At 36.1% G+C, this 12,202-nt stretch overlaps 1 protein-coding gene across 3 annotated transcripts; it reads right to left on the bottom strand.

Moving 5' to 3' along the window:
* Positions 1-2,438: 2,438 nt before the first annotated feature.
* Positions 2,439-12,083, bottom strand: LOC116343546 (CD109 antigen). 3 transcript variants are annotated; one of them, XM_031771669.1, is made up of 8 exons: positions 11,959-12,083; positions 6,510-9,438; positions 5,050-6,400; positions 4,391-4,966; positions 4,093-4,286; positions 3,816-3,990; positions 3,642-3,747; positions 2,439-3,557 (listed from the first exon to the last, which is right to left on the bottom strand). In XM_031771669.1, the coding sequence occupies exons 2-8, from the start codon at positions 9,386-9,388 to the stop codon at positions 3,346-3,348; spliced, it is 5,493 nt and encodes a 1,830-aa protein (XP_031627529.1). In that variant the 5' UTR covers positions 9,389-9,438; positions 11,959-12,083; the 3' UTR covers positions 2,439-3,345. The 3 variants fall into 3 exon arrangements, with proteins under 3 accessions (XP_031627529.1, XP_031627528.1, XP_031627530.1); XM_031771668.1 differs by lacking the exon at positions 11,959-12,083 and adding an exon at positions 11,230-11,640; XM_031771670.1 differs by lacking the exon at positions 11,959-12,083 and adding an exon at positions 10,941-10,986.
* Between the last annotated feature and the right edge of the window lie 119 nt (positions 12,084-12,202).

Genomic DNA, 12,202 nt, shown 5'->3' with positions numbered 1-12,202 from the left:
ATTATACATAGCCAAAGCCAGACATAATGTGGTAATAGGAAGCAGTGAAAAAATTACTCCACTATTTATATCCGCCACTATTTTGAAAACCCTTGTGAAAAACGTAATATTCAGACAAAATTTGATTTTGTTTAATTTATTGTTTCACTCACTCGAGTGCCTTGACATGAATAGCAATAGTTTCGGAAAATTTTCCTGTGAGTTCTCTTGCTTGTTTTGAAGTATTTTCACGTCGAAATTGAATTAGATTCTTTTTCGTCGAATGAAAATTTCTTTTAAACAATTCGCAAATGCCGTCAATGTAAAAGCAACAACTGATAAAATATGATGTAGTCGAAGTAAGGCTTAAAGAGTACGCCATACCAATATTTGCTTGAATAAACCACAAAATATACCATCCATGGAGAGAATCAGTGCTAAATGGAACCACCAAATTTATTGGTAAACTCCATGTGGAAGTATTGAAGTTTCCATTGAACATATTGTAAATGGATATCATTGGACTAGTGAAGACCATCATTTCATCAAAAATGATATAGAAAGCGATGATTTTTGTGAGTTTTCGGCATTTTTGCTCTACCGTCCAGAAATAATCAAAAATCTCGTCATCGGTAATATCATCAACAATTCCTTGCAATTTCAAATGTAAGAGTTTTACATTTTCCATTTTCAAGCCAACACTCATAAACACACCAAACGCTTGATATCCCCCAATTGCAACTAAGCTCGCGGCAATGGCATCATCTAATTTTAATAAATTTTGATAAGCAAATAAGGATCCAGAAATGGCCAAGAACATCACAAAAAATAAAACGTAGTAGGTAACGGTTCGTTTAAAAAATTCGTTGGTTGATTCAGTTAGGCGATGTGAATAAATCCCAATATGAGCCATAAATATTTGATTTATTTTAAGCACATTAAATCGTTCCATTATTTTTTTGGCAATCTGTCTACTTTTAATAAAAGAATTAGATTTAATGAATAAGTGTAGTTTGAAACTAGCGACTGCTTTTTTGTTTAAGTTTTTTTTAATGTCTACTTTCTCAGCGTTCTACCAACTGACTACTTTTTATAAACCGGTGACAGACTTTAAAATAGTCAAATATTGGACTTTTAAATCCGATTAAATCGTAGATTTGTAATAACTTCTCGAAAAAGACATTTTTACTTTTATATTGAACACAATCGATACAAAAGACGTTACATTTGTTATGCCCAATTAACTTTTAAATCAAGTTGCCCAATTAAAACTGACATTTTTATATCTTCCGAATGTTTTTTATTTCATAAAGAAAAGTTTTCTTGGATTGAGATAAAAACAACTATTTTTTTTAATAAATAAATATTCTGCTACGGTCAATTAGAGCAAACAACGACTTCTTTTTAAAGTGATGTTTGTAGCATGAAATTAATAGAATTTAGTGTACCGCGAAAAAACGAAAAAAAATTAGGAAACATCCATATTACCGTCATTTAAATTATCATGCATTGATTAAAACTACGGCCTTGGGGAAATAATTTCATGTTCTTCGAGTAATAAAGGTTGAATCTTTCATGAAAATAGAGCATGCCTTTCTACAATATGCCACGATTTAAAAGAAATATATTTGAATATATAAGGGTCTAAGTCAATCTCGGTCTTATAAGATTTTCCCATATACTTACGTGTGATGAATGATTTTTACAACCTGTTTCGTTCTCAAAAAAGCAATGTGGGAAATAAAATCCAAGTATATAATTCATTTACATATAACAATTTGTTCACTTTATTTGTGTTAATTCTTTACAAATATATTTAGAACAATTGAGGATTTCATGTGGAATTGATTGTTGCTTTACAAAAACACAAACTAGAAATCTACTTTTGCTCTATTCGCTACATTGAATTTTATCCAGTTTAAAATAAATGTTTTCATATAACAAATTTTTACGTTTTATAAATTGGATTTTTTTCTTCTCTTTCATTTTCTACGATTAAATATGAAAAAAAAATTCCCTACTAATGTGAAAATAGATTCTTTTCATTAAATATTTTTCCTTTAAAAATTGAGTTGACCAGAACATTTTGGACGGCAATGTTTTTCGTTTGTTCTCTAAACACTGTCATGTGAGTTTTAAGAGACACGGTCTAAGTAAAAATGGTGAAAATGAATTGATGAGTTTTCATTTCCGACTTTTTTTATTTTGAATATTTTTCTTGCAAAATATTCAGTTTTTTGTTTCACTTTTAAAAAAGCATGGAATTCTACGAGATACTTAACTATAATCGATTGTACTACAATGCAAGATTTCTGTTCAACTGATTTGAATTTTGTATAGTTTGATTTAGGTATAAAAATGATTAAACATTCAAATTCATAATGTTTGCTCTTGCTTTTTCTCGAAGAAATGTTAATTGTCATGTATACACAGATATTGAAAAGCAAATTCAAACAAACTCAAAAAAATATGTGCACCTTTGAAAATGATACAAAAGTCAGTATGTTATACCATACCCAATTCCATATTATTTTCGATGTTCACTGGTTTAATGTGGTTTAATGTTTTTGATTTCGTTCATGCGTAATACTATAATATTAAAACTTATTGTCGATGGTGTGTGTGTGTGTGTGTTCATTTCATGCGATTAATATAAAAATTTTCTGTTTCATATTTTTTGGAAGGGTCATTTATGGCCTATCTTTCGGTTTTGTCCAGACATTAGGTTTGACCTATGGATATAGCTGCTTTTCATAGGCGCTATTTAGCTCGTTTTAATGCATTTATGCATATTGTGCGTTATTTTCTACATCTCTCGTACTCACATTCAAATGTACAAAAGAATAGTAGGCTATGATATTCCTACTCGGTGTTACACGCAGCACACGAATTAAATAGCCCCTATGAATAGCACCTATAAAATAGCAGCCGCTATATGCATAGCTCGAGCCTAATGTCTGGTTTTGTCACTTATAATTCTACATGAAAAAAATTGCTTCAGAGATTCAGATATGTATATTAAATATTAAAGCGTTGCATTGCATTCAAAAATGCACTTTTCGCCCGAAAGAGAATGTTTGTAAAAAAAGACGTTTGAGGTTGATTGCTAGATGTACAGATCGTTTGTAAACTAAACCAAAATTTGATACATACTTCTAATCAAAGCACTAAAAAAAGAAGTACTCACTGGAATTATTTATCAAAAAACTAAAATACGGACGAATTGAAAAAAATTCTCAAACAAAAATCAGATCATTCAGGTAGAAAAGTAAATTGGCAAAAGAAAAATGGACGGGTTTCGGAATATTCTGACTTCATTTCGTTTGTAGATGGTTTTCTGAGTGTGTCTGATTTGATTTAGTCGAATCAACTTATTGTTAATAGTAGCCAACTAGTATTAGGTCGAAAGTGACGTATTATTAGCACAAAACTCATTGAGACTATTAAGGTTAGTGGCACTAATGACTTTATAGCTGAATTGTAAATCGAACAGTATGGACATTGCGAACTACCACACACTTCGCAAATATTCAATAAATATGTCGGGATGTAATCGTATATTGTTTCGTTAAAGCGCTCTGCAAAAGAAAGAAGAAAAAAGCGATGAAAATTTTGAAGTTTGAAGAAAGAGATGTATTTTTTGATGTGAAAAATCCCTTTACCTGGTGCGTAATAATCGTATACTCGAAGCGGTAAATAACGTGACATATTTGCAACTGGATACCATCTTTCGATTGTAAAGTTCACGCAAGTCTCTTCGTGATCGAGCTGAAATTAAGACCATTGTGATTATTATTTTGCTTTTGGCTGGAAAAGAGCCGTAATATTCTACTTACGTAGTCGAAGTAGAAAAGAACTTTGTTATTTTGGAATCGGGCTCGTTGAAGGTTTCGCACATGTTTGCTCAATATGTAAGCATCCAATTTTTGCTGTTGAATCCAGTAACCAGTTGGAATTGATACATCCAGAACGGCCATACCAGATCGAATCGATTCATTCAAGTGGGTCCATCTGAAAAGAGCCAACGAATAAATTCATTTCATATTTTTTTCATCGCCACAATTAAATGTCCACAAAATGCACTTAATATTTAATCGGAATTGTATTGCATACCTTTGACACGAAACGTATGAAATATGAGACTGATTTCTGCCATGGAATTTAATAAATGGTTTTAATTCGAATGCTGGAACCGGTGGTTTTGTTTGGAATTTTTCGATGTCAACATTATATTGAACGTGCATTTGTAAAATGGCATAACCGGCACCTTTCGCTTGTACTTTGATCGTTCCCCATGCATTCGGAATCTGTAAAACGAATAAGTCACGAGATATTTAATTAAAATTGTAAAAGCCAAATTGAGTTTATCAAAAGTTCAATTGCACTTATTTATATTAAAAGCTATGCTTACGTTAAGCGTTTGTAGTTGTGCCAAATTGTTGTCGTTTATGTAGAATGTGTGTGTTTTACTAGTGGACGATGGTTCAACTGAGATAGCCAATGAAGAAACGTCACGAATTCGGGTTCGAACGGTGTATTCGATGAGTGCTTTTAATGCGGTGCCAGTGTCTTGCGTTGAAGCCCATCCACCGTCTGTCAGACGTTGATTAATGAGCCAACGAACGATCGGTTCAACAAATACCTCACGACGTGACACATACGTAAGCAGTGCATATGCAGTTGTTTCAATGTTCAACGAATCATATTCGTACGGCAACCGTGGCAATGAGAATGGTTTTTGATTTTCCCATTTTGTCGGTGGTGGTGGCAGTTCTTCACGTCCCCAATACATATATTCACCGATTGTACGCGCATGTTTGGCCAAAATGCTAAAGGCCTGTTCGGCGATTGGTGCTTTGGCCAACATCAGTGCATAAGCAACGAGAGCCACCTCATAAGGTTCACCAGACTCGTCAAGTAATTTCAAATTTCGATCCAACCATTGTATTGCATTTTGCTGTGCAATCGCCACTTTTCCAGTTAAACTCTGTAAAATTGGAGAAGAAATTATTGTTTCAAGTCTGAAATATTTCAAAAAAAAGAGAGAGAAAGAGAGAGAAAACAACTTACGCCCGATAAATCTTTCACCGTAGCAAGTGTGATGAGAACATGTGCCGTCAATGAAATGTTTCGATATTTAATGTGATCTTGACCGTCTTTCAAATTAAGTGTGACGTTCATCTTACGATCTGGTGACCATGTGACTTCATAGAAAGCACCTTCAACGGTTTGATGTCGCAAAACATAGCGGATTGCCTTTTGAATGACCAATGGATCGATATACAGATAATTTTCCCATTCGTAGAATGACGCTTCTTGGAACATTCGTGCACAATAGGCGGTCAACCAAACCGACGAGGCCGATGCATTCCAATCGGATCGGAAGAGCGAGAATGAACCGTCGGGCATCATAAAGCTCAATTGACGTTGATAACCAATGTTCATGTGATAGAAAGCATTCTTTTCGGTTGTTCGATTGCGTTGATTAATCAAACGCATGTACATGATGGTATAGTAATTGGCAGCAAAGCTGAACATATTTTGTTCGGCCGAATCCATTGGCAAATGAATCAAACTTGTTGCGTTGACAGGCATTGTGGGGAAAATCGGTCCAACAACATCACCAACCACCGATATACGGGCTCGATTCGAACCGAAAACATAGTAACGATCAACATCGTACGTGATAATTGGGGTTTCAGTGATATTGCAATGCATGTATTGCAATACATAAGCACGGTTACTCAAATCCAATAAAATCGATTGATGACGATATTGCGGTACACCGTCAGGTTCAACGTGAATTGTTCGCTTGATGGTGTCTGTTCCTAATAGTGTTGAACCATGAACTGTAACATCTATGTCGCCCGAACGTTGTGGCACAATTGGCAAATAAACGACTGTAGTGCCTTGTGCTTCCAAATAAATGAAGAACTGTTGTTCACCGAACGATGTAACCGGATTATACGAACGTACAATACCATTTTCTCCTACATGTACGAATTTATAATCGTCTGATCCATGCAAAACGACCGTTGCTTCAATGGATGTTGTTTGATAATTGAAAACGGTTACACGAATACCGACTTGTTCGCCTTGACGACAATCAGTCGGCATTTCAACGTTTATGAAGAATGGCTGAACACCAACGTATTCGATTGCTTTGTTTATCATACCGAAACCCATCGTCGGACTGACGCTAAACGCTGAAACCATCCATAATGCGGGAATTTCTGGCACATCCACGGAGAAAATGAAACGACCATGCGGCCCAATGTTGATATCCTTCCATAGCCAAACGTTTTGATAATGTCGCAAAATACGATTTATTCGATACTTTCGGAATTCGGCAACTGTTGTGAAATTATTGTAATTACAATTGGTTTCATCCGTACCGTCTTCACAATCAAGGTATCCATCGCTGGAAAATATTTAATGAGAGTAAAAAAAAATAGATAAAAATCGCCCTTTAAATCGTCCCAGAGAATTTAACGAGAGAGAATTCGCTTCTATATTATTAAAATACATACCATCGCTTTCGAATGTTGTAGCATCGTCCATTCAAGCATTCACCATACCCGAGGGTTATATTACAGAATTCATTGCGACGCGGAACAACGCCATCGGTGAAAATCACCAAACCCGCATATTCGAATGTGCGATTCGCATCGATACCAAATGATGATGAAGGATGATACACAAGTTCATCTGGATTACCTTCATGTGAATACCATGTTTGTTTATGCGTTCCATTTGTTTGTTCATCGAATGTGCTCATTTTTGTAATGATATTGGCATAAGTCAATTCGTTACCAGCTTGCATGGTATAGAATGCATTGTCAATACCCGAGAGACCGACATATGCGCCCGGTTCACCATAAACAGCCACTTCAACACGTTCTCCTGTACGTCCTTTCCGATTATTAATTAAAACGGTGAATTTATTTCGTGATATTCCATTCACTGGGAATGTTAAAGTGTCACTAACAATTGTCCCGTGTAGGCCGATGTGCCAAACGACAAATGTTGCAACCGGTGCCATTTCAGCCGATAATGTAATGGCCATCGTTCGAATACCTTCCAACATCTCCTCTTGACCCGACAACAATATTATTCCTTTTGACATTAGCACATAATTAAATGATTCCGCAAAGAAATTTGTTTGTACATGCAACACAATGTATTCGCCAACTTTGGCATCACGCGTACTGGTATGGATTTTAATTTGACGATTTTGCGGTGAGAAATGTGTGACCAGCAGCAAATCAGCCGTTGCACGTTCACCACGACGATCAATAAAATTAGCGGTCAAACGAACTTGTTGTACATCCGACAAAAATTCACGGCCTGCCCGATCTTCGCCGATATTCAAATCGTTACGTAAATCTAATTTCATTTCCCAAATGCCAGCCTTATCAGACATTGGTAAATTACGAAGGGGATAATCACGACGACCGCCCGAACGACTTTCAACAAATCCGGTGATTTCCATCACTTCAGGAAAGAATGGGTCAAAGTATAATGGTGAACCATCATGATACTGTGCAACCAAATACAACATGTATGGCATCGTTGGTTTAAATACTTGCGGTGATCCACCCAAATAATTTACACGAATCGATGAATTATAAATGCGTGCCATTGCATAACCTTGAATTACTTCTTCGTAGAATTTTTCACCAACAGTTGCCGTGATCAATACCTCCATGCCTTGTGATGATGGCATCATCGTTTCCAATTCAGACATTGGAAATCGGAATTCATATGTTCCATTGAAATAACGCAAATACGGTAATTGGTTGTGATATTGCTTGGTCCATGGATCCCAAGTTGGATTTGTGTCGGGTTTTTTAATCCAAAATGGCCATTCTTCGTCAAAATTAAAGTAACGTTCAACGATGTATTGATCTTGGTATGAGTAACCAGATGGTGGTGGTTGCGCCGAATATGGTTGATCAAGTGTTGAAGGTGAATTTTGCTGATTGATACCCTCTTGTGGATTAAAGTTTGGTCCATAATCAAAGTTAATATTTGGATTATTCAAATATTTCTCATCAATATTATAGTCTGGTAAATTTCGTGCTCCTGTATTTCCCACACGATACTTTTGATTGATCACTTTTGAATTGAACCATCCAAGTGGTCGAACTTGTGCTTTAATCGTTAAATTTCCTCTGACTGGTGCACCGCTTGTGAAATTTGCCATAATTTTTCCATGAATAAATGGATCGGTGTTGAAGAAGAACGCTGGCATTGTTACATTCACCTCGAAACGTGTTTGATAGTATTCTTCAACGCTGAATTTATGCTCTTCAATTTGACCTTGTGCAACCACACGAATGGTCCAATCACCGAAAATCGGTTGATCCGATAGTGTATAGTCCAAACTGACTGTTCCTAAATTCGATTGTCGCGACAGCCATCGTCGTAAAATGTGTTTGTGTGGATCAATCATGTATACATCGATGGCATTATCGAAACCACGCAATGACGTTGTGATTGGAATTGCACGGAATCGAACCGTTTCGCCTTGCATATAAACTGGTTTATCGGTTTGCACGAATATTGTCATCGATCGTTGTGAAAATGTCAATCGTGTTTCGTTGATAAATGCAATCCCGCCCAGAACTTGTGCATAAACACCTTCAACGCGTAGCTTATAATCGCCGGACACACTTGTCGGTGGAACTCTCATCAACATTGTTTCCGGAATGCCAATTTTAATTTCTTTTTTATCGCCACTGATTTCAACGCCACTGCGTGAAATGGATGCTCTCACTGTGATTGGAATGGGTGACTGTAAAACTTGTACCGAAACTCTGTACACTTGACCAGGTCGAACCATTCGCGATGCGACTATGAAATATGTTGGTTCGGCGAATATATTGTTTGCCATTTGGTCTAAGAAATTTGTTCGGAATGGATTACGGCCACGATTATAATTGACGCCGGCATCTGGGGCTGGCGTAATCGGACGACCAAATTGATCAAAATTTCGTGATGGCGACTGATAATAACGACTTTCATCATTATTGTTGTTCACTCCGCCGAAACTATTGCGATTATTATAGATATCTCGGTCTCTGTTAATGTCATTCGATGGATTTGAATTGAATGGATCACGATTGTTCACATCACTGCTGAATGGATCATAATTTCGGGGTGTTGTTCTTCCGGCTGCAAAAACGTCATCATTACTTCCACCAAATTGGTCACGGTTGAATTGATTTCGATAATTTGAATCGCTGCCTTGTGGCAACGGTGGTGACGATGATGCATCAAATGGATTTTGTTGATAGTTTATGTCATTGTTGAAATTACTTTGAGCTTTGCTCCAACTACAACTAAATACGATTACACACAGTGTAATGCCGATGAAATATGTCGAGGACCATAAAGGTTGCCTCATTGTGGTGTGGTGTTAAATTCTTTATTCCTTTCCAGACCTAAATTCGATTCCTTTTTGAGAAAAGAGAGGGAGAGAAACGAAGAAAATAATAATAATGATACACAATGAATAAACAAATAGAATGAAAGTGAAAAGGAATATTCAATTTCCTGGATCAATCGATTATTATTATATTTTTAGAATTTCAAACAAAACAGACATAAACTGTATTCATACAATGGCCACACTCTTGCTGCACTTTCACACTTAAGTGCACTGCTGCTCGATCAACCGAATCTAATTTAAGCGAGAATTGAATGCACAAGCTGCTATGACTCGACTGACTCTCTCACAAAAAAAGCAGCTAATGCAATTGAAATTGAAATCGAATACGATGAAGCCGACACAAAGAATGTTAATGCGTATATATTTTTGGAGAGATAGTAGAGACAGAGACAGAGAAAAATATGCGTATTGAATATCGCTGAATGAGCCGGACATTTATTTATATCGTTTTGCTATGACAACAACAACACAACTGATCGCATTGTTTTTTCCTGTTGGCGGCTCAATTTTATTGGTTTATCGTTAATTTAAATTACACACATAAAAATTATCGTCGATCGGGGGCTTTTGTCGGATCGGATGTATATAAACACATCAGACGCAAAAATGCCGAGAACATTCGTTACGGTTTTTGTGCCATTGTAAAATAGATGCAGAATGTCCATGTGCAGCACGGTTCGTAATAATAATCGCAGCCGCTTTTGGGAGTGTGCATTACTCGGAAATAGACAAAAACACAATCGGTACACACAGAGAAGCATATACAAACAATAACAACAATGGGTCGGAGAGAAGAGAGAAACAGACAGAAAAAAAAAATTGAAACTGTTACTCATATAAAAACACATGCTCATCCAGCTAATACTCTGGATGAGTGTGTATCGCACAGATACAGGAGATAGAAACAGGAACAATTCTCGCATATGTCACAATAAACAACAACTACAAATGCGACGATGTACGTCTGCTGTTCACCACTCGACACAATATCATCCATTCATGTTATTTTCGATTAGAACGGTGTGTGCACAAACTTACTCATTCATTCTCACTCTCTCTTTCTATCAAAGATACGCGCGCACACACAGTGTCTCTCTTTTCATTCAACACAACACACGGAGCATACAGACTCATTCACTCGCTGACTCAACGTGCATAGCACGCACCAAATAATAAAAAAAACTCTAGGGAACATACACACAAATGGTAATTAGTGTTTAACATTTGAAATATGATCGGATTTTAGGGTGAGCAAAATAACCATATTTCATTGATTTGCGTGCGTTGAACGCTTTTGGCGAAATGAAACGGAAATTTTCATCAAAATCAAATTAAAGATCGTTGATTAAGAAATGGAATCGCGATCGGTTTCTTACGTACTAATCCACGCCCAAATATAGTCTATAATACAGATACATTCCACAGGTGAATCACAAACACAGTACCCAGCACCATTCTTAAACAAAATACACACGCATACACATTCAACAAACGTAAATTCTTTTACCCGAATTTTTATTTTTAATGATTGTTTTGCAATTATTTTCTAAATTAATGAACGCATTAAAATTGAATTTTAAAAATTTGAAACACATAAAACCAAAAAAAAAAAACAGAGCGAGCGGTCAACGCCCAACAAAAATTGTTGTTTGTTGTATGTTATGTTCACTATTTTACGTTCATACACTTGAGTAATCCGCGTACACACTGTATAAGACTGTCAGCGAGACCGTTCGACCGACCAAATAGTTATTCAACTGAACTTTAAAATAGTGGCGTCTCATTCACTCTTTTACCTGTGATCGTTCGACGAAATGACTGTTCGACGAAAAGACGTTTGTCTGTGTGGCCGTGCGTTTGTATGCACAACGACACGATAATTGTATTATTGACAAGATGTTTGTCTTAAATCACCGAAAAATTCGATAAAAAACCATTGGTTTGGTGGTTTTTTTCTCCACTTGCCACCGTTGTTGTCGTTTCGCCTTTTTTTAATCAATAATTTTTACACCAAAAATTTATTATTTTATTTGTTCGATAAATAAATGAAAATGAATATGTACACCAATCGTATTTGATTAATTACATCACTGCACTTTTAGAAACAACAAAAAAAAATTGCGTCTCGTTTGTATGCACTCTCATACCATCGAGGAATAAAAAAATATATGGTTTTCGCTCTTTCGCGTTCCGAGCAACATTAACATAACAAAAATCGCAGCAAACGTAGCTAAGATACTAAGCAACATAAAACATACACACACGTTTATATACGTGAATCTGGCTATCTCACTCTTTGGTGGCGGTGTACGACGAATGTGTGTATAAAGCGAAATTAACGAAACAATATAAAACGATTTACATTAGTATTTTAAGGTTGGCGCTAACTGCTTAAGGCATTGTTGACATATTGACGGCTCACTCTCTCTCCCTCTTTTGAAAATCCATTTGTTATGTTTGACTTTAAAATATGAACCCATGTGCAACGACCGAAATAATTTCTACGAAAAGGGGAAAATTCTTACCGTTTTCGATTTGAAATTCGCAAGCAAAGAAAACTCGATAACGCCAATTCAAAGTATTGTGTTTTTCACTTTAGTTTGAATTTTATTTGAAAATGGTTTAAATTTTATTTATTCTGTCCACTCACTCACACCACTGACTAGCGGTTAATGTCACTTCATAATTGTCATCAGCGATTCGAATATTGAGAGGGGCATATTTTCATATACTCTCTCTCTGTTCGTTTGTTCGCACAAAGATCGCAAG

Source organism: Contarinia nasturtii, unplaced genomic scaffold (genome assembly GCF_009176525.2).
Source record: "Contarinia nasturtii isolate CC-2019 unplaced genomic scaffold, AAFC_CNas_1.1 Cnas_scaffold_1037, whole genome shotgun sequence".
Taxonomy (NCBI): Eukaryota; Metazoa; Arthropoda; class Insecta; order Diptera; family Cecidomyiidae; genus Contarinia; species Contarinia nasturtii.
This window is presented reverse-complemented; position numbering and strand designations above follow the sequence as displayed.